A 22,568-nucleotide genomic window follows, 5' to 3' on the forward strand; every position below is an offset into this window, starting at 1 on the left:
AACAAATTCAGTCTAAAATTATAGTCAGAGATATGTGTAAACTTCCCCTTCTATAGTTTGTGAATTTTCACTCATTTTTGGAATTGGGACAATATTATTTACCATTTTCCAGTTTTCATTCCTCTTTCCCATCTTCCACTTATTTCAAAAAGACTGTCAATATTCAGAGATTAAAAATGTTTGATGTTTTATTACTTGTTTGATAACTTGTCTCAATATGATGATAACCATTTTTAGAAATTAGATATTATATTTTTCTCATTTCTTGGGCTTAGAGCTTTAATTTCCTCTCATTTTTGTTTGTTCTTTACTCTCCAATCTGGCAATAATTACTTTTATTAAAATGATGAAAACCAAAGAAATGGAAAAGTTCTTTTCCTGCCTGTGTCCTTCAAATGTATGCTTTGTATCCCAGATGGTCTTGTTCTGTTTTTTTCTTGTTCCATACATTTATATTTAAACATTCTTATTATTTTTGTTTAGAAATGGTATGCGAGCTTCTGTTAAGTTGTCTTCCCGTTATTATTAGGTATGCGACATGCTTTTGGATTTGTCTCAGCTTATGATTCCCTTTTTTGCACATACTTGACTAATAAGGCTCTGTATGCAGAAAAGGGGGAGGAGGTTAAGCAAACCTTGATGGAGTATATTGAAAGCCACAGGCAGAAATAATTAAAAACAGCTTTCAGTTCCTTGACCTAACTCAGCATTTCCCCAAATTCTTGCTTGAGAATATGAATCACCTTGGGTACATATTACTGATAAAGATCCCCAGGTTTCTACCTGCCTTCCGCAAAGATTCCCCATTCAATAGGTCTTGCATAGAGTTCAGGAATCTGTATTTTGGGAAAATCACTTCATGTGATTCTTATCCCAAGACAAGACTGGAGAATATAAACTCTGTGATTTCAAATTCTCTACAAATAAGAATTTGTTAGTGCTACTGCAATGAATTATCACAAACATAATGGTTTAAAACAACAGAAATTTATTCTCTCACAACTTTGGAGGCCAGAAGTCCAAAATCAACAGAGCCCCCTTTCAAGGGAATCCTTTCTTGCCTCTTTCAACTTTTGTTGGCTCCTGGCTCTCCTTGGCTGTTCCAGCGTAACTCTAATCTCTTGTCTCCATCTTCACAGAGATTCTTCCCTGTGTCTCTTTCTCTTTCTCCTATAAGGACACCAGTCATTGGATTTAGGTCCCAGCCTTAATCTAGGATGATCTCATCTCAAGATCCTTAATTACATGTGCAAAGACCCTATTTCTAAATAAGGTCACAATCATATGTTCTAGGGTTTAGGATTGGACATATCTTTTTGATCCATACAATTCAGTCCACTACATCTGGGGAGCTTTATTATGCCCTATACCACCAATTGAATTTTAATGGGGGCTCAGGTATAGGTAGTTTTAAAAGCTGAACAGGTAATTCTAATATGCATCCAGGTTTCTGAAATACCCTCCTAATACCTATTCATTTAGTCCCTGCCTCCTGGTTAACTTCTCACCAAATCCCTCTATAATATTCCTCCAATCCTCAAATTCTCTTGCTTTTCCTTTGTATCTAGAGCTCTGCACTAACAGAAGTAATTTGCTGGCTCACTAGCCACTGGGCAATAATAATTATAACCGCCTCTATGGTGCTGACAGAAACGCAGGCCTTTAAATTTCTGTCAAAAGTAAACATGAATTCTTCAGAGATTTCAGCATTGATTTCCTCATTGGTTATACACACACTGTATATATATACACACATATATATGCACACACATATACGCATATACTCAAACATATATATAAATGTATAATCAGAATCAAACGAGATAATATATGCAAAATCTAGATAGTACTTGGTATCTAGTATCTAGTAGTTATCCAATAGAAGATTATAGATTTCTTTTTTTCTTCCTTTCAAATAATTTTCTATTCTCAAATGGGAATAGATAGATAGATAGATAGATAGATAGATAGATAGATAGATAGATAGATAGATATTCTCAAATGGAAATATATATTTTCAACTGGAGTTGAAGTTGGCCCAATTGAAATTAGTTCAGAAAATAGCAATATTTCTAAATCCTTATTTTCTAATATTAAATTTAGTGTTTTGAAAGATGTCAGATTGAAGTCCTATATTGATCCAGGAAACATCATTTCTATCATGCTGAGTTGGCATTCTGCAAACAGAAAGCTGTGTACATATGCCAATATTTGAATCACAAGTTGCTGTTCATTGCTATGATGAGATCTTTTCTAGCATTTGAGCAGATCATAGGTGACTGAAGTTGGGACCCTACCCCAGGGTACTCTGCCAGAAAGCAGTCAGGATGTAACTTCTGTGAGTCCTCCTGAGCCAGCATCCTTTTCAGAGCCTCATCCTTTATTGATCTGCTCTCCAAATATTGTGACATCAGCTTTTCTGTTCTCTAGAGTTCACCAAGTCAGGTGTTCTCACCTACTATGTTCTAGATGCCTGGGTCATAAGAGAAGACAAAAGGCAGAGTTTCTGTTACAGGTTAGGGGAGAGAAGAAAAAAAAAACATACCTCAATCAGCAAAAAGACAAAATAATTAAAAACTATGACAAGTGCTATGAAAGAAATAAGAAGCTAATGACATTTTTACCTGATGTGCTTATGTGTGAATTTTCTAAATATTGATGCATTTTTATTAGCAAAACTTTATACATATCCTCTTCTTTAATATGTATAAATTCTTACACAGGAGAACTGTGTCCTTATATGGTACTGAAATTCTAGGTTCAATATATGTCCATAATCTAGTCCATCTCTATCACTGTTTTGTATATAACTACATATATTTGTGTGTGTGTGTAGACACACATTTAGCTTTAAAAACTCAGATAATATATAAAACAAAAAAAGCCTAGTAGTTACTTTACCTCACCCTTTTCACCAACTCCAGTGGCAACCGTTTTTAACTCTTAGCCAAGTTTTCTGGTTACTATTTCTATTTTTTCAGTAAAATGTTTAACCACTATTTCTTGATTTCCCAAAATTATACTTGTCTTTTGGCTTCCTCTTAACTAGAATATTCTGTAAATTAGTTTTAAATTAAAGCTGTACAAGTAAATTAAAGTTGTACAACTTTAGAAAATAATGTGTTGTCATAATAATATAAGAAGTTGTTACCTCATGATGTAGTTAAAACCAATGAGAAACTATATTGAGAGAGTGGGAAAGGGAAAGTGTGGAGTACTAAAAGAAAGTAAAATTCTCATTTTTAATAAAGACATTTAGAATGGTATATAATTTTCAAAATTTGATTAGTAAAATATTGCTTATTGGTCAGCTTCCATAAATATATGGATGACTATATATCAATCATTTGTGATTTTCTTCAGTTTTAATAAAAATGATTATAATGTAATTGTTGCACGAGAAAAAGTCTGGTATAATATTTCTTCTTCGGAAACTATTGAGACTTGCTTCATGGCCTGGGAATTTATCGTTTTTGTAGAATTCCCTTGTGAACAGAAGAAAAATGTGTATTTTTTGTAGGTTGCTGTAGATTTCTTTTGACATATAAATGGATAGACAGACTGATAGATGGTTAGATGATATTACTCAAACTTATTAATTATTTTAATATTCTCTGTATCTTTATTTATATTTTTTCCTGTTTAAGGATAACTTAAAAAATAAAAGCTAATTTCTCTGAAATGTTTTTTCTTTTACATGTAAAACGGCAATAATAAAAACTATCTCATAGTAGTAGTTTTATAGTCATGAGGATTAAATAGGAACCACATATAACACCAAATACAGTGTTTGGGTAGTTAATTGTACCACTCTGCCATTGGTTAGTTTGTAGTACTAATTCCCCTTTTTCCTTAATTCCATGCACTGATTAACATCAATTCTATAAGACGATTTAAAATATGGGTTTACATATCATATAGACTTATATAAACTATGAATTTAAAATGATTTACAATTATGTATCTTGCTAAAAGTTTAAAATGTATATTTGAATATTAGCAATAGGAATAGATATATATAATTTCATATATAAATAGTCATATATGTAGGTACAATAAAATATTTGGACCCCTGACTAATGCTTTTGGTAGTCAGCTAACAAATAAGGACAAGGACATTGGTTACTGTAAGTGTACACTAGGATAGATAGATAGATAGATAGATAGATAGATAGATAGATAGATAGATAGATAGACAGACAGATATAGATACAGATATAGATATAGGTATAGATATAGATATGTAAGACATCAAGCATTAGTATTGCCGCTTTACTCCTGGATTTAACCCCTGTAATTCCCAAGAGAATGGGAACTTTTCCCATTGAGTGCACTTTTTTCTCTGTTATATTTAGTGGTTTTTATGTTTTCTGTGTCAGAAAACATTTTTTGAAATGTGCTGGTTCCAGTTATGTTCTTTGTTGTGCACTTAATGACCCTGTGATTTCTCATTTGCAATCAGAATCTGCGAGTATGAATCTCAATGACAATTTGATTGCCTGGTGACTTTTATATTGTGTGTATGTGTGTGTGTGTGTGTGTGTGTGTGTGTGTGTGTGTGTGTCTTTTTAAGGTGGGGGGGGCATCTGTAAATAGAATGAGCAAGAGTGAGCTCTTAGAAACCATTTATAATCATACCTTAAACCAGTATTGATGTAATAACCAAGGTTGTGTATTCTTGGAGATATCACACTTACTTGTATGATACATTTGAAGTGTCATTTGCTTCTCTTTCCCTTGAGTGTGTTACTTTTTTTTTTTTAATTTTTATTGGAGTATAGTTGATTTAAAATGTTGTGTTAGTTTCAGGTGTACAGCAAAGTAAATCAGTTACACATATACATATATCCATCCACTCCTTTTTAGATTCTTTCCCATATAGGCCATTACAGAGTATTGAGTAGGGTTCTCTGTGCTATACAGTAGGTCCTTATTAGTTATCTATTTTATATATATAGTAGTGTGTATATGTTAATCCCAGTCTTCCAATTTATCCCTACCCCCTTATCCCCTGGTAACCATAAGTTTGTTTTCTACATCTGTAACTCTATTTCTGTTTTGTAGATAAGTTCATTTGTACCCATTTTTTATATTCCACATATAAGTGATATCATATGATATTTGTTTTTCACTCAGTATGACAATCTCTGGATCCATCCATGTTGCTGCAAATGACATTATTTCATTCTTATTTATGGCTGAGTAATATTCCATTGTATATATGTACCACATCTTCTTTATCCATTCCTCTATTGATGGACATTTAGGTTGCTTCCACATCTTTGCTATTGTAAATAGTGCTGCAGTGAACATTGGAGTGCATGTATCTTTTCAAATTATGGTTTTTTATATATAAAAGAAAAGGAAATTGCCTGGGTAGTCCAAACATAGCCAAGATTTCGGAATTGTGAATGGGTATCAACCAATCAACCATAGAGCTAGGAATAAGGAATCCCAAAGTATATTGTTTGCACTAAAAATCAACATGTATAAGCAATTTGATGAAAATTACTCTTATTAATAATTTGCTAAATTTTTAAATGCTAAAAATAGAACAGAAAAAAAGTATCCCAAGCAACCTTACTACTATTTCATGGCACTGAAGAGTTTATTTCTTGTGCCCACACAGTGCTAAAATTACCAATCCCAGAGTATGAATTAGAATGAGACAAATATGTAAAATGTCACATAATTATAGCTTTCGAAATTTCTATAATATTTCAAAATAAAATTTGTTTTATTCTTTTTCTCTTGGAGGATGTGGTATTATATGTACACACACACATACACACACACACATGACTAAAATTTCCTGAAATATAGTCTTAAAATACATACCCAAATTAATTTACTTGAGATACCCACTTCTTGCATGTTTTGGGTTTTGATATAAACTGTAAATCAATTAATTGTTGTTTATTTCATCTGCCACATTTCATTGGGCATTTCTAATTTACTAAAGCTATTACTTTTTTAAATCATTTCTTGGGTTGAAAAATCTAAAGTCACTGTTTATTAACCTTAGGATTGAATTGAATATAGACTCACTTTAGTACTAATTATTTTAATCTCCAGGGAAGTCCATCACTGTTAGATATGAATCCATTCTTTGAAATTTTTTCTGCTTCCCTAAAATGTGTAAAAACAGAAAATGTAACTTTTATCTTTCCTGTATTTTTAGTCTCACTCACTGGCTTCTTTCCTTTTATACTTATGTATGTTCAACTTTCATCCTCTTAAAAAAGGTTACCGCCAGCATAAGTACCTAACTCTCCCTTGATCCTATATCTCTCCTCAGCTATCATATTAATTCTTACTTTCCTCACAGTCCAGTGTCTTGGGAAAGTTGAAGAAAATTTATGTATGCATCTTCCACTCAGTCTACTAGAAAATGGAAACTTATTTCTTTCCCAGATCATTCCATGAAAGCTCAACAAGGAAAAAAATTAATTTGGGTAGGGCACTTCAATTTGTATTTAAGATTATCTGAGCAGCCTTCATCACTGCTGTGTTTCTCCTTGAAACACTTTCTCCTCTTGTCTTCCATGACAAGATATTTCTTGGTTTCCCTCCTACATTTTTCTGATTCCTCTGTCTCTGACTACCCTTCAAATATTCTTTCCTTATTTTCTTTGGGAGAGGAAGTAAATTGCTTTCTAAAAAGTTCTCATTTCTTATTTTTTATTTGGGAAGAAGAGTACATTTTTCATTCCTGATTCAATTTTGTAAATTGTTTGCAGGTTAATTTAAGTTTTATAAATTTCCTCTTGGCATTCTGATGTTCTACTGAAATGTTTCTATACATAAATTTATTTTTACTTATATCAAGATAGATTGTGGTGCTTGAATCTAGAATCATATCTCTCATAAATTCTGGGAAATTCTAAAGAAGTATCTTTTCAAATATCACCTATCTCCATTTTCTCTCTTCACTGTTTTTGGAACTGTTAGGTTAGTGTTTGATCATTTTAGTCTGTCCTCCGTGATTCTTAATCCCTTCTACATTATTTTTAATCTTTGAACTGCAATCACGGAGATTTCTTCTGATCTATTTTCCAGTTTAGTAATCGTTTCTTCAAATGTACTAATTTGTAATTTAACTAGTTCATGCAGTTTGTATTCCAAGGCTCTGATTTACATTTCTAAATGCTCTATTTGGTTGCTTTTCAAGTCTGCCTAATTTTTTTTCTCATGATGTCGTTTTACATTTTTTTTAATTTTTGTCTTTCTTTTTAAAATAAATTTTGACTTCCCTATTTTATAGTACCTATCATATTTGAATCTAATCTGTATCACATATTTTTAAAATATCTGAAGAACTTGTGGATCTAATTCTGCCATTTGTTGGATCTGCTGAATTTCACTAACCAGATTTTTTTTCTTTTACCTTTTTTATTTTATTTTTTTATAATTTTGAATTTTGAGCCTATCTTCTATGTTTTTCAGCCCTGTGGAAGTCTTATGAGACCTGTCTTGGGATCAGCTTTTCTGAGTACTTGGACAAGCCTCAGAAATATTATATGCCCTGAATTAATTTTTACTTTGATTTTTGTAACTTGAGTTTTCCTGAACTATAGAAACTAGAACTTAAGATGCAGGCTCATAATTATACATGTCCAGGGGAGACTGTATATTTTTTTCCACTTACAGTCCAGGTTGGAACATCTCTTTGTACTGGAAGGAATGTTATCTCATGCACCCTTCCACTGGGGGTTTAGCCTCTGAGAATCCAAGGTCTCTATTAGGATTCATACCTTGTGTGGAACTAAAGAATTGTCACCTGTCTGATGTTGAAATTAAAACCCAAACATCTACATTATAATTCTATCATTCTTCTATTGCCTTTGCGAGCAAAATAACACACACGCACGTGCACACACACACACACACCAGTTATAGTTCACTAACTATTCTAGTTTTCTGAACCATTTTCATTTCTGGACTTGGAAAATTTATATTATTTTCTTACATATTCACCTATGTGTTAAAATGTTTGGTTGCTATTTTATCTAGCATTTCTCATTTGTCTACCATGTTGCTAGAACTATTCAGTAATTTTTTCCAGTTCTCAGTCTCATTTTTAATATACTCCCTGGGTGTTCCTTTGACTTCCAAGGCTTTGTTATATCAATAGTGATCATTTCTCTTTTACTTTTAATAAATTTATTTATTTATTTATTTTTGGCTGCATTTGGGTCTTCGTTGTTGGGTCTTAGTTGCTGCATGCGGGCTTTCTCTAGTTGCAGCAAGCGGGGGCTACTCTTCACTGTGGTGTGCAGGCTTCTCATTGCAGTGGCTTCTCTTTTTGCAGAGCTTGGGCTCTAGGCGCACGAGCTTCAGTAGTTGTGGCACGCGGGCTCAGTAGTTGTGGCTCGTGGGCTCTAGAGCACAGGCTCAATAGTTGTGGCACACGGGCTTAGTTGCTCTGTGGCATGTGGGATCTTCCCGGACCAGGGCTCAAACCCATGTCCCCTGCATTGGCAGGCAGATTCTCAACAACTGCACCACCAAGGAAGTCCCAATAGTGATCGTTTCTGAATCTGTCTCTCAAGTTTATTTACAGTTCCTAAAATTTCACTACTTCTATCTTACACCCTATTGCAGCCATTCTGAAATTCTTACAGTTTCTCAAACGTTTTATATACTCTGACTTCTGGGCCTTCAGAAATGCCATCTTTCTGGAATATTCTAAAAGCACTCATTTTCCTCCTGTTTATCTGATTTAATCTGAATCTATCATTTGTGTCAGCTTGTACAACACTTCCTTTGGGGCACAATATCTAAGATTAGTTTAGATGCATATGTTGTGTGTTGCAGTAACACTTTGTACTGCCTATATTGCAGCATTTATCAGAGATTTATTAAAGTCACTTGTTTAATTATATTACAAATGTTTTTCCTACCAGATTATAAGCATTCTGAGAAAAGAAAATGCTGAAAATTGTATTCCCAGTGCCTAGTACTATTCTATTCATTCATTCATTCATTCATTCTAGGTGATGTATCTCTAAGACCTAGAACTCTGTCTGGTATAAAGTTTTCAGTAAAATATTTTGAATGAATATCTTGAACGTTTGCAGTAGTTTTCTACTCTGTTTCATAGAGTTGGAACCTGGGGTCAGGGGTATTAAGTAACTGCCCAAGGTCACACATTAGTTAGTGATAAAACCAGGATTTGAACTCAGGTTTGCCTACCTATAAAGTTTATATTCTTTATACATGGCATCATATGTGAGATATTAAATGAGGTTTTTATGTAACAGCAATGAAAGAGCAGCAAAATGAAGATGATTTGGGGTACACTGTTCTCTTACATTTTTCTCCAAAGTATATTTACTCTATTGGATCTTTGGAAGTCTGTCCTATATAAGTACCAATTCTCTGGAGCTACAAGTAGCGTCAGTAACTAGAAATGTTATATATTTTCTTAGAGGCTATAATCCTATAATCGCTCTAATCTTACGAAGTACTGGTATTTTCCATAACTATAATTTAATTATATGCTTTGGAGTAGGTAAAAATCAGAATTGGAGTATAAATAGAAGATGTATACCACAGAAAAAACAATTAAATTTTTCATCCTTACCCCAATATTTCTGTGATATAATTTTTAAGGGTATTGGTATGATCAGCAGGGTATAGTGAAAAAATAATATATTTTGGACTAGTATTCACATTTTGCTCTGACACTTGCTGTTTATGCAGTGTATCCTTAGTCAAGTTATACTCTTTTCTTCTGCAAATTTGGGTTAGTAGTAACAATTGCAGGGCTGTTGTGAAGAGTGTAAGTAATGTATCTGTGGCTAGCCTAGTACCTCTCCTCAATAAATAGTAATATATAATGTGAGTATTATTGTCTCTTTCATGTTTATATAACACTTTCCTAACCACAGATTCCTTTATTATTCTTAACATTTATTTTAACTTGAATCTTCTATACATTTTCCACACACTTAATCATGAAGGTCAAATTCATATATATAAGATGTGTAATATATGCTCTCAAACAAACCTGTGATAACTGTATTTTGAAACTTCAATAAGTTACTTATAAATATTCATATTGGGGCCAAGGAAGAGGAATAAGTAGGAAAATCCTACTTTAGAGACAGGAAAAAAACATAAATTGGATCTGAAATCTGCCTCACTGGGAAACATTTCTCAAAGCTTTGTATATTAGATACATATAAGTACCATACCAACCATGATTACCCTTGAGAGAAAGAGAAAATTGTTGCCATTTACACAATAGCCTACATATAACCTGGCAATAAATTTTAGGTGAAAGATATAATAGATAAATTGAGCATACTACCTGCAACAATGGAAGATTTTTTAACAGTCCATTAATCCATATTATATATTCTATGAGGTTGAAGTAACTATAGAAATAAAATACAGTTTTCTTTTCCTTGCTGTAATTTTAACACGATAAATATTCTTTGACTTTGTGTCTCAAGGAGGATCAAAAGTCAAAGAATATTTATGCAAAATCAAGAAAGAAAAGATTATGTATAACATTTAAGTCTTCATCAAATATAAGAATTCATAATGATATTTTAACAGAGCAAGTATCCAGAAACAAACTGAAATATTGGATTCTATTTTCAACTTTAAAATTAACACTAATATGGAAGAACAGGGAAAATGTTACATTTGCTTTAAAAAGTTTTTGTTTATTTGTTAGGAGAAAAATATGTATTGTCATTAGATCTCATTTCTCTATCACCATCAGATACTGGTTATAGGACACTAAGGAGTTATGGACACAGTATTTTCCAACATTAGTGAAAAATGGGTGGAGGCCTATATTAAACATTTTTGATGGAACTCTTTCTAAAATATATTTTACATTTGACTGCATTATTAAGCAGAGAAAAGCCCAAGATAATTTTAACATTTATTTGTTAGTTCTTTCATGTATCTGAAATTCAGTTACTGTGTTTCATCAGAATGCTGTGATAATCCCAGGAGTTATTCAGGTGATGAGCCCTATTTAGTGTTCCACACTAAATTCTTTTAGAGTGTTGTGCATTTCCAGATAATGCTTCTTCTGACTTCTTGATCTTTAGGACTTAAAGGACTCAAGAGATCATGTTACAAACCAGGAGTCTGTGACCAGAGAGGCTGTGTGATTTACCAATAAGGAAACAAAAATGAATCATCAGTGACTTTACTCTGCTGCATGTGTCCATTAAATTAATACCTTCATTCTTTTTAGTGATTTGCCCTATGCTTTCTTCTAGTTCCCAATTTTTTTTTTCTCTATAGAATTTACCTATTGGCCCTATAAACTCAGACAACAAGGTTTCCAAGAGAAATGATGTAACTAAGTATTATGTTAAAAATGAATCAGAAATGAGGTGTAGTTGCTTAAGAACACATATGCATTATATGCATATGTTGACCTAAAACAAATAGACTGCCAGATATTTCTCCAGTAAAGATGGATTTATTCGGAATCAGCAGAGTATTGCAATTCAGGGTCTGCAACCATGGTGAGCCACATGCAAAGCCCCATAAAGGGAGGAGAACACTTTTATAGAGGGGAAAAGGAAGATGGGAGGCGTATAGAAACAGAGTTCATGACTTTTCATCGCCAGGAAAGAAAAGGAGTCTTTCTTCTTCCTGTTGGGCTCAGCTATCATCCCAGGGTGTGAGAGCTCCCCCTTCTGGTCTCCCAACGCTATTTAATTGAGGTTCCTATTTATTAATTTTTTACACATGTATATATGTTGTATTTACTGTGGGCAGAAGGTGTATGGCTCTCATTTTCTTAGAGAGTGAAAATACACTGGATTTTCAATTATTTTATTCATTTTGAAAGTTTTTACCTTTACGGAGCTAATTTCCAGATTCTTTTTTTGGCTGGTTTTTAGACTTAGAATCTAAGAAGTGGATAGAATCTTAAAGGTCACATGGGTAATTTCTCAACCAATGATACACCTCATTTAATTGTGTTTCGCTTTATCGCACTTCATAGATATTGTGGTTTTTACAAATTGAAAGCTTGTGTGTTGTCAGATGATGGTTAGCATTTCTTAGCAATAAAGTATTTATTAATTAAGGTATGTATGTTTTTTAGACATAATGCTATTGCACACTTAATAGACTAAAGTATAGTGTAAACATGCTTTTATATGCATCGGGAAACCAAAAATTCATGTGACTCACTTTATTGAAAATTTGGTTTATTTGAGGTTGTCTGAAACCAAACCTGCAATATCTCCTGTATTGAGGTATGCCTGTATTGCCAAATTTCAGAAGTTTCCAAATTCCTGGGGAGATTTTGCTTTTCCTAATAAAACTTATTATGTTGGCTATTATGTTCCAAAGTTTATAGAAAAGAGATTTTAAAATGTAAATTAACCTATTATAGATGCCTAAAGATGTAATGCTATTTTAAAAAATTAGATCTCATCATATCTTACACATTGCATTTAGTTGCTTACTCATTTTAATCATAACTTATGTTGATACTTCATATAAAGTCTCTATTCATGTCTACTGTACATCTTCTAAACATTAAGCACTTATTTATCCAAGGAGGAGAACACCTTTTTGACAAAATTCATGTTGATTCTTGAAAGATTAATGTAAGTTTTCATTATCTTGTCAAGTTAAAAAAAACACTTAGGAATATTGATTAAATTATGCCTTGGGCATTTTCATTTCTCTTTTGAGTGCTTTCTCTTATATGTCTGAGTATTTGTTGGGTTGCTACATGCATGGCTTTTGATATAGTCTTCTATCTCTGCATATCAGTGATTGCCTCCTTATCACTTCTATCTTTGAATCATATTTAGGCTCTCATCACATTTTTTGGCTTCAAAAAGTTACACTTATTCTAAAATTCATATCTCAAGAAATGGCTTTGGTAATCATAAAATTTAGTAAAGCTTTGTTCTGTTTTAGAATCATTTCTATTGTTGATATTATGCCAGTACCTCAGATGGATATACTCAAAGGTAAATTCACACAAAGAAATTGCTTTTTAAGAAGTAAAGAAGCAGGTAGTCAAGGATGCCATGTCAACCTGATCTGGTATGAAGCCGCTACTTTCCCTACATGTTAGTTATGAAATAATAGCAATTTATGTTGTCATTGCATAAGTTACTAATATTAAAAATGGCTATATCACTTGCAGTCTGTTCACTGAATATCACTGCTGATCACCCTGGCTGACTCTCTTTTCCCAGCTCAACTACATGATAGGGAGAGTTCTTACAGGCTCCAAAGGTAACTCATTGTTTCACCATTTTAAGAACAAGGGTGAATATTTTAGCCTCCGATTTAAATTTGAAATATTATTTTGGGGATAATATACGAAATAGGTCTTTGACACGATCACGCAAAATTAATTTGCTTGCATTTACTATTAATTTTAGTTGCTAGTGATTTGCCAAAAATATGTGTTGATATAGACTTTTAGTTTTAAAATGCCATGGTTTTTAAGGGAAAATGCAAAAATTCTATAGGACTTATAGCAATGTCATTTAAAATTCTTATTTCCTGAAAATACCTTCACTGGTGTACTTCACTGGTTGAAGTACTAAGAAAATACTCAATAACATAGTTTATGAGTGGAACCACTACCTGGAGTTACTTTGTAAAGTCCTCTTAAAAAGAAATGATCCGGGGCTTCCCTGGTGGCGCAGTGGTTGAGAATCTGCCTGCCAATGCAGGGCACATGGGTTCGAGCCCTGGTCTGGGAGGATCCCACATGCCGCGGAGCAACTAGGCCCGTGAGCCACAATTACTGAAGCCTGCGCGCCTAGAGCCCGTGCTCCGCAACAAGAGAGGCCGCGATAGTGAGAGGCCCGCGCACTGCGATGAAGAGTGGCCCCTGCTTGCCGCAACTAGAGGAAGCCCTCGCACAGAGACGAAGACCCAACACAGCCAAAATAAAAATAAATAAATAAAATTAATATTAAAAAAAAAAAAAAAAAAGAAATGATCCAGAAGAGGACTTGAGGGAAAACCTGGGAAGCATGACTGCCAAATAGGCCCAAGTTCCATGAGGAGAGCAAGGCCATATGGGGTCCGATGGTAACTACCATTCAAATCTTCTTGTAAATGGTGCAGTGCAGGGAACCACTTGCCCAAGGAAGACGGCATGATGGGTGAGGTCAGCCTTATCCAACAGTCCAGAGGGCCTGATGATGGAGAGAAGATGCAGGGAGCAAACTGCCCATGCATGTGTGAGCCCCATGACTTAGCCTTTAAGGCTCTATGGAATGAGTACCTGGGTCAGGACTGTGTTTAAAAACTTAAAAGGAAAACAAGAAAAAAAAGGCCTAAAGAAGTGTGACAAAAATGACTAGATAAATCTTGGTAGGATCTGCCCTATAAAATAAATCAAAAGTTGATAGTATTATAGAATTTAAAGAAAAGATCAAGATTCAAAATGATTGAAATTTCCAACATTATGAAATAGTGACTGGTACAGACAAAAACTTGTGAACCAAATGCTAAAGAAGTGAAAGTATTTAGGGACTCATTTCTGCTAGACACAAGGAAGTTCTCCTTTACACAATGAAACAATTTATGAGAAATATTTAACCTTTAAGCTGAAAATACATGAAAAATATGGGTAGAGTAAAATAACAAGTAATTCATGGATGGTAAATGAAAGTAAGGTAGGAAATTGGTACGAGGTTGTTATAGATAGAGTGATAGATGGAGAGTTTGATGAACTGAATTCTAAAGACCTATTTTCCATTAAGGAAATACATATAACTTTAGGCAAGTCTAACTTTCATGCTTTCAGTTTCTTTAGGGCTGAAATAATTGGATATAATCAATGGTTTTCTTTCTTTTTTTTGAGCAAAGAAATATATTGTTATTATTCATATATTTTTTTCCAAATAAAATACTACTCAAAAGTCCAAAATTAAAGCTGTCAGTAGATAAATAATTGTGTAGATAGATAGGAGGTGAACAGGTTTGGCTGAAGGAGTTTGGGCAGCCTGAGTCCAGCTGTTCTGCCCCCTTGGTAGCTCTGAGACAAGCTCCAAAATACAGCTTGAAAATATTGCTGGTCCCCCTGCCATCAAATATAGGCTATGATTCTACGTCACTTGTCTTAGAGAGAAAACCAAGTGTTTGCCATGAAATGACTTTAGCTCCACCTGTGAGAGGAACAATAATAAAGAATATGGGCCACAGTTCTGTCTCCATGTGTCCTTTTCTTCTGCCTTTATGCCAGTGAAATGATGGAGGTTTTTCATTCTTCTTTTTCTATTTTTTTAATGTCTATTAAGTAGGTTGTGTGTGTGAGGATTTATGATTCCATGAATATTGTCTTGGGAGCTAAAAGTTCTGATACTGAGCAAATCATGTAAACTCTATGTGAATTACTGTCACCATATGAAAAACTTTCTCCTGGGAAATATTAGTATGCTGCTCTGAATTCCTTGGATGAACTGTTTGCAGTTATATTTTATCTTATCATTACTACCTTTTTTCTTGCAATCAGTCTTGATTATCTGATCTTATTATGAAAAAAATTGTCTGCTGAATTTACTAATCCTTTGAATTGCCTAGTGATCTCCTTTTAGAATTGTTTTCTGTGCTAATTATATGTTTTGCTTTTTAATTTTTGTTGTCATAGTTATCTAAGGGTTAGGAAAGGAGGTCTTTTGATTTAATTAAGTAAAATTTTATTTTGAAGTCCAATTCTTTGCTGTTGTTGATTTTCAGGGGAATTTTTGTGGGGTTTTTTTGTTTTTTTTTTAACTTAGAATTCACACTTTCAAAATCTATAACTGTATGATACCAACTAAACTAAATTTAATGAGTTTTTTGTTTGTGTTTGTTTTCTTACTTTCAACTTATTATGTTGACATCACTCAGGCAAAGTTGGATCCAACCTTCCTACTTTGGCTCTCTATGTTCAGAAAAGGCCTTTCACTTTTAAAGCACACACTTTACTTTGAAGCACACAAATATAGAGCTTCATCCAGCTGTTCTTCACTGGGAGGAGGTTGAGTCCCTTGGTGCAGGGAATTGACATCTATTTATTTTTCTTGCAGTATAATGAATCTAAACAGTCCTTCATCAAGTGATTCTCCTTGGCTTTCAGTCACTGAAATGTACTCATATAAAAGATATTAAAAGTATGTGTATCCTAAGTCCTCAAGAAGTTACTGCCACTATATTTGTTTACCTAATGTTTCCTCTGTGCCTTTTGCGGAAGAGAAGGGTAGAGTTCTGATCGCATTAGCAAATGAGAAACAAATTAAGTGAAACACAGTTGATAACACCTTTCCTATTGGATGTTTTTATATCTTTCACAGAATTCCCAACTTGTGAGCCACTAACTCAATTTGCATGCAAAAGTGGAAGATGCATTAGCAGCAAATGGCACTGCGACTCTGGCAAGTACCAAATGTTCACTAGACTCTGCACTGATTTGATTGGGGGCCTTGCTGGCCGTGCAGCTTCGCCTTTTTCCGAGGTAGTTTGTGAGAGGAGGTTGCAGAGTTGAGCAAAATGGCCAAGACAGGTGGTGAGAGGGCAGCTGGCAAGTCAATGGGGATTAGCATTAAGGAAAATGGAGCTCAATATCCGTCCCTTGGGGCTGTGATGGAGATTTGTTTTCAGATGTTATGCTGGACATAGTCTAAGTCTACAAACATGAAGTGAAAGCAACAACTGAGGAAATGACCTGGACAATTCAGGTTCCCCAAAGCATTTATGTAAAATGCTCTGTAACCTCAGGATGGAGTAGTTTATAAATTATATTGGAATTATCCATGGTCTCAACTTTGTCACCTTGTTGGTTTTTTTTTTTTTGGTACAAATGGTATTTTTTCTTCACTCAATTGTATCATTATGTTAAATTATGCCAAATACAGGTAAATGAATTATACATAAATCGATACATTCTCAGCCATTGATTTCAATTTAATCTGTTTTCACTTCACATTCCTCTCGCCTCCCTCCTGCAACAGTTGTTAATAAAGAGTATAAGTCATTGCTAATGATAGTGTACCATAATTTCCTGATATAAATACACACTTAAGAGCCAGTGGGGGAAGGGTACACAGTGAACCCTCATGTGGGAGAATGGAGAAAAAGGATCTGAATTAAAGATACAGTTATAAACTCTGGGGCACAAAGGTTCTAGCTCTAAATAGTAATTTTCCAGCAATAATTATATCACAAGCTGTATCATTTCATAAAATTCCTACAGTCACCATTGTCTTCCCACTTCATACTTATTTCATGTTGCATAGATTTATTTAGTCAGTGGTTAGTCATTTCTGAGTGAAATAGAAATTAAGCTTCAAAATCCAAAGTCAAGGATTTTTCCCCCTTAGTTTAGTAGTTGGTATTCAATCAGAAATAAACAATATAAAAATGAAAATAATTCTCCCACTGCTCATGGGAAATGTTGATCATTGATTTATCATTCCTTTTTTTAATAACAAAAGAAAGCTCTCAATACCAAAAAGAAATGTTAAGTATTTCATAAGGAAAATTTCTCCATGGACCAGTTTTCACCACCTGGCTGTTGATGCTTCTTTCCAGATGATGACTGTGGGGACGGGAGTGATGAGGTTGGCTGTGTCCAGTCCTGCTTTGATAATCAGTTCAGATGTTCCAGTGGCAGATGTATCCCAGGCCATTGGGCCTGTGATGGTGACAATGACTGTGGAGACTTCAGTGATGAAATCAATTGTACCAGAGAAGGTTAGTGATTTTGTGAATCTGCAGAATCCCATTTTAAAGTGATATATAATATTTGGAGTATTTGAGAGTGAATATCATAGAAAAATAAATTGTTCATCAGATAAAAAAAATGTATGTGGAGCTATATAAAATAATTTGCTGATCTCTTTACTTTTTCTTTTCTCTGGTTTCTCAACCTTAATTCCTCCTTATAGTTTGATACCTTCTTCTTTGGTCTTCACTTCCTATTTCATTAGATGCTTTACTTTCATTTGATCCTTTACTTACTACTCTTTTAATTGCCTACAGTTTCTAAATTTCCAAACCCCCAGACCCATCCCCAAAGGAAAAAAAAAAGAATAAGAAAGGCATAATTTTCTTTTTATTTTTACACCATATTTGTTTCCTGAAGGCTGGAAATCATCCCCTATTAAACGGTGATGTATTCCAACTGACTGACCTTCTGGAATGCAAGCTAAAAGAGGAAGGAGATCATGACCATGGTTCCCAGCATATCCGTGGGCAGCCTGACCCTGTTGTTTGCATGGGTAACTGCAAAATTTGATCAGCCACAGGACGTGTTAATAAATTAGAAATCATGTTGGAAATATCACAGAAAAAGCATTAGCCTGTCAAAAATTCATAACAACAATAACATTGACTAGAACTTTCTTTCTGCCTAAGAAATTGAAACAATTTATTATCCATTCTTTCATTTATTACAAAAATACTTATTGAGAACTTTTCACGTGCCAGGCACTGTGCTTGAACCAAAGGATAGATTAAAGACTGAAAAAACATAGTCCCTGTTTAGTTTTAAAAATCTAGCATGCAAACAGACAAACAACAAAGTGAATTCTTTAATGTGGTGACGGGACAGGGCGTACCACATACTATGTGATCAAAAGAGAGAAATCATTTTCCAAGTGTTTTCCAAGGAGATATATTTGTCTTCTGCAAATATTTGACAACCTATAAAACAGAATATTTCTAAAGTATTTTCTTTGACATGAATTCCTTTTGTCTTTCTTTTGTTTCTCTTTCTTTCTTCATTTCTCTCTCTCTCTCTCTGTCTTCATTTCTCTTCATTTCTCTCAATTGTAAATACTGGAAACAGTGGCAATTACAGAGATTATCTACATAATACTAGGTTTTTAAAGGAATAAATCTAGCTTTTTGGTGAACTCCCTAAGTGATTTATTAAAAGAGATATTGTCTGATTTTGATTTTACCTATGTGACCTGGGTTATAAGAGTCGAGGCATGATCCAAATATAGCTAAACAGTCACCTATGAGCCATGAAGTGATAAAACACATGGTCCTCAAGGTGGTCATGGCATGAGTCATGTCTTTCCTGACAGTGGGCATAACAGAAGCTATAATAAAAACAGAAAATGACTAAGAAAATTTTTGGAACAGTATCTTATAAAATTCAACATGAACATATTTTAATTTAATTTTTCTTCAAAATCAAGAGAGGAATGATAAATCTCTCTCTCTCTCTTTCTCTCTCTCTTTCCCCCTGTCCCTTTATCTCTATCTCATTTTTGTGTCCTTTTGTCTCTCAATTTAGTTGGTCCACTAGTATATATGAACTAGAACTTTTTGCCTATCACTAATCTGGAGTGGAAAAAGGAAAGGTATATAAAAAGATGTTTTTCCTCTTTTTCTTTGTATATTTGAAACATTCATTTGGGGTGTGGTTGACATTTCATTACTAAATAAGACTGAATATATACTATTGGTACATTTTCCCCCATCTCACAGATGTCTTTTTAGACTCCTCATGAGGTGTACATCTGTGGCCTGCTGACACTGACCCATAATATGCTGTGAAAGATAAATTGCCCCAGTGTTAATTTGCTTTCATCTCAGAAGTGAGATCCCATCCCTCTGTTCTACGTGCATGTATCTCTAAGTTAAACTGATCATCGCACATCAAGAAGTTTTGGAGAGACTGCTTTACCCTTATGAGTATCCAAAGTGAGTGGCCCATCCCCTTAGAGACTCTCTAGAGAGTTATTTGGGTTTGGATTATAGAATCAGTGGCTAAGGTTAATGACCTTTATCTTGAAGGCATCTCAATTTCACTAATATATTACTGTAAAGGATATACTGTCAGTGTGAATGCCATGCGTTTCTTATATGATTACGGTAATACGCTAAGGAAATGATCCAGGTAACCCACATGATTCTTGGACATGTTTCAAGGAAAGAATGAGAAGAACTTCCTGAACTAATTTATATTTGACTGATTATAAGTTGTACTAGGATTCCCTAATCAAATATTCTACTTGGTGAATACAAGATGCAGGAATTGAGGACAGGTATTATTCTGGGATGATTTCATTGTGTAAGACAATGCATAGTGTTTCAAAGGGCATTGAAATATTTTTATCCATCATTATTTCATGTATGCTGATATGGAAGTTGTAAAATAACCATGACACATAGAATTGTTAACGCTGATCAGGAAGGCCATTTTGCACTTGTAGGATTTGTGAGGACATTGCCAAGGTAAAGTAGAAATTTGATTCAATTAGTCATATAATTCAGTCCCAGAACCTGCTGCAGAAGAAAGAGCAGGGGATTCTGGCTTGAGTTTCAGGACTGGCTGTCAAAACTGATCAAATCCACCATATAATTGCTCAGCACTTTGCTTTACGCTGCCTGGGTAAGCAGAGCATATGGTGTAGTTTCTCTCAACTCAAATTGTTTTCAAAAGGGCAGAAAATACTCTTGAATTGACTTTTGATAGTAAAGGAGAAGGAGATACCAAGAGTAACATTCCATATATAATCTCTATTTCAGAAAATTCCTGAGCTTAAGTTCAATTCATATTCTTTCTGATACCACTTTCAAGAAAAGAATTTCTATGGTGACCATTTTTTCATCAGCAATATGATTAATATGTGGGAAAAGTGTTAATGACTAGTCCCTTCCTAGATTAATGTACACTCATCCCTTTCTTCCTTCATATTGTGCTTCTCTTTCTCTCACTTCCAAACTCCTTTACTAGGCAAAGAAGCTACAATATCTTTACAAGTTACTGTGCAAGTGTGCACATGCGCGTGCGTGTGCACGCACACACACAGAGTCTATGAGCTGAAGTGGAATAGAAAGACCATCCATGGCACATGATTCCTTCCTTTGTTTCAATGCCTGTTTTTCATTAATTTAGCGCTTTTTGGTTCTGAATCCTTTGATTGGTACATATATTTATAGTTACCCTTTTGTACCTACTGGGTGAATAGTTTTTCCAAGTGGAAAAACAGTGAGGCTGGACCGTCAAAGAATTTGGTATGAGGGAACTTCCTCTAGAGCCTCAGTCCTGGCCATTTATTAAATATTGAAAGGTTTTGTAAAAAGATGGTTTTACCTGTAAGAACATCAAGAATCAAGTTAAAATGAGACTTCAGTCTTTTCTTACAAGTCTTTACCTCCCTGGCTGTAATATTTTTAAAAAGAGAGCATGAGAAAGAGATGCTGGACATATGTCACATCTGTAAAACACCAAATATATAGAATTAATCTTATCCCATCATTGATAGTTTAATTCATTTGAGTTATGTAAACTTTCATTCTTATACTCTTTTTGGGAATTGTCTCAAGCATATTTCACACAAGGAATAAGGCATTTCTATAATAAACATATGAAAATTGTGCAGTATCTTTAGACAGCTATTCTTCCAGGTCAATTTCCACTTAGAAATTGTTGTAAAAATTTATAACAAATAATTTCAACGGGGACTTGATGGAGAAGGGAACAGGTTTTCTCTAGAATAGATTTTGCCTACATTTTATAATTTCTTCTAAATGCAACCTAAATATCCCTCAAATATTTGGATTTTTCTTTGAGAAAGCCCCTGACACTGTTTTATGATTACTGTTCTCTAATGTCTTCTGTTTGGCTAAAAAGGGAGTATTTACTACCTGCTGCATTAAGTGAATGAGCTGGGTGATGCTGGAATGTGTGATCTCTTATTTACATCACAAATATAAATTAAATGCAAATTTGAGATTTAGTATGTATTGACCTTCAATTTTGATTTATTATAAATAATCTTTAACAAGTTCCCAAATCCATTAGGCAGTCAAATGTATACCATTATTAATGTACGTGCTCACACATGCTTATGTTCTGTTGCTTTAACTGTTTTTGTTTCTGCTTTGGAAACTTCCATTTCTTTTGGGCTTCATCTGCATTCATTCATGCATGCATTTATTCATTTGCCTCTCTACATCCTTGTTCCCAGTTTAAGTAGGGAACTAGAATAATTTTATTTTATCTTTGTAGTTTCATAGTCAAGTACAATATTTGATATATAATGAGTATTCAGTAAATAATTATTGAGTGAGTCTATTTCTTGACCACAAAAGTTGTTTATATTTCAGAATCAACACTTATTTGTTTTGTCTTATACATCTAGTAACTTCTGTTTCCTCATCCTGGAGTTTATTTCCATGATGACGTACAAGGCTAGGTGTATGGATCTAATCATTTACATTTCCTCAATACAGCATAGCCACTCTCATTTATCCAATAATATTGGCAATTTCAGCCTAGGATTCAATAAAATACAATAGATAGGAAATCTTCTTTATCTTTTATTATTGTTTACTTCTTTTTTTATGTCCTCTCTGTCCAATAGATAGTAAGTTTCAGAAAGATAAGAAAAGTTTACATCTTTTTTGTGTCTATAGAACAGTAAGTACCAGAGAGGAGATTCCATTCATGATACTATGGGGGGGGAAAAGGAGTTAACCTGTGTTGGCATCCCACAAATTGCCAGGAACTTTACATTTGTTATTCCATTTAACGCTCAGAATAAGGATTACTCAGAGAGGTTAAGATACTTGCCTAGGATTACAAAGCTGGCATTTCAGAGGTT

General features: G+C 34.0%; 1 protein-coding gene across 1 annotated transcript in view; it reads left to right on the forward strand.

The window, feature by feature from the left end:
- The window catches only part of LRP1B (LDL receptor related protein 1B), a 1,905,856-nt gene that overhangs the window by 1,145,299 nt on the left and 737,989 nt on the right, over positions 1 to 22,568 (forward strand). Inside the window, exons 20-21 of the mRNA XM_082395829.1 lie at positions 16,299 to 16,379; positions 17,536 to 17,697. Of these exons, the coding sequence (XP_082251955.1) occupies positions 16,299 to 16,379; positions 17,536 to 17,697 (243 nt within the window). The remainder of the gene's footprint in view (positions 1 to 16,298; positions 16,380 to 17,535; positions 17,698 to 22,568) is intronic.

Source organism: Balaenoptera borealis (assembly GCF_965194805.1).
Source record: "Balaenoptera borealis genome assembly, chromosome: 6".
NCBI lineage: Eukaryota > Metazoa > Chordata > Mammalia > Artiodactyla > Balaenopteridae > Balaenoptera > Balaenoptera borealis.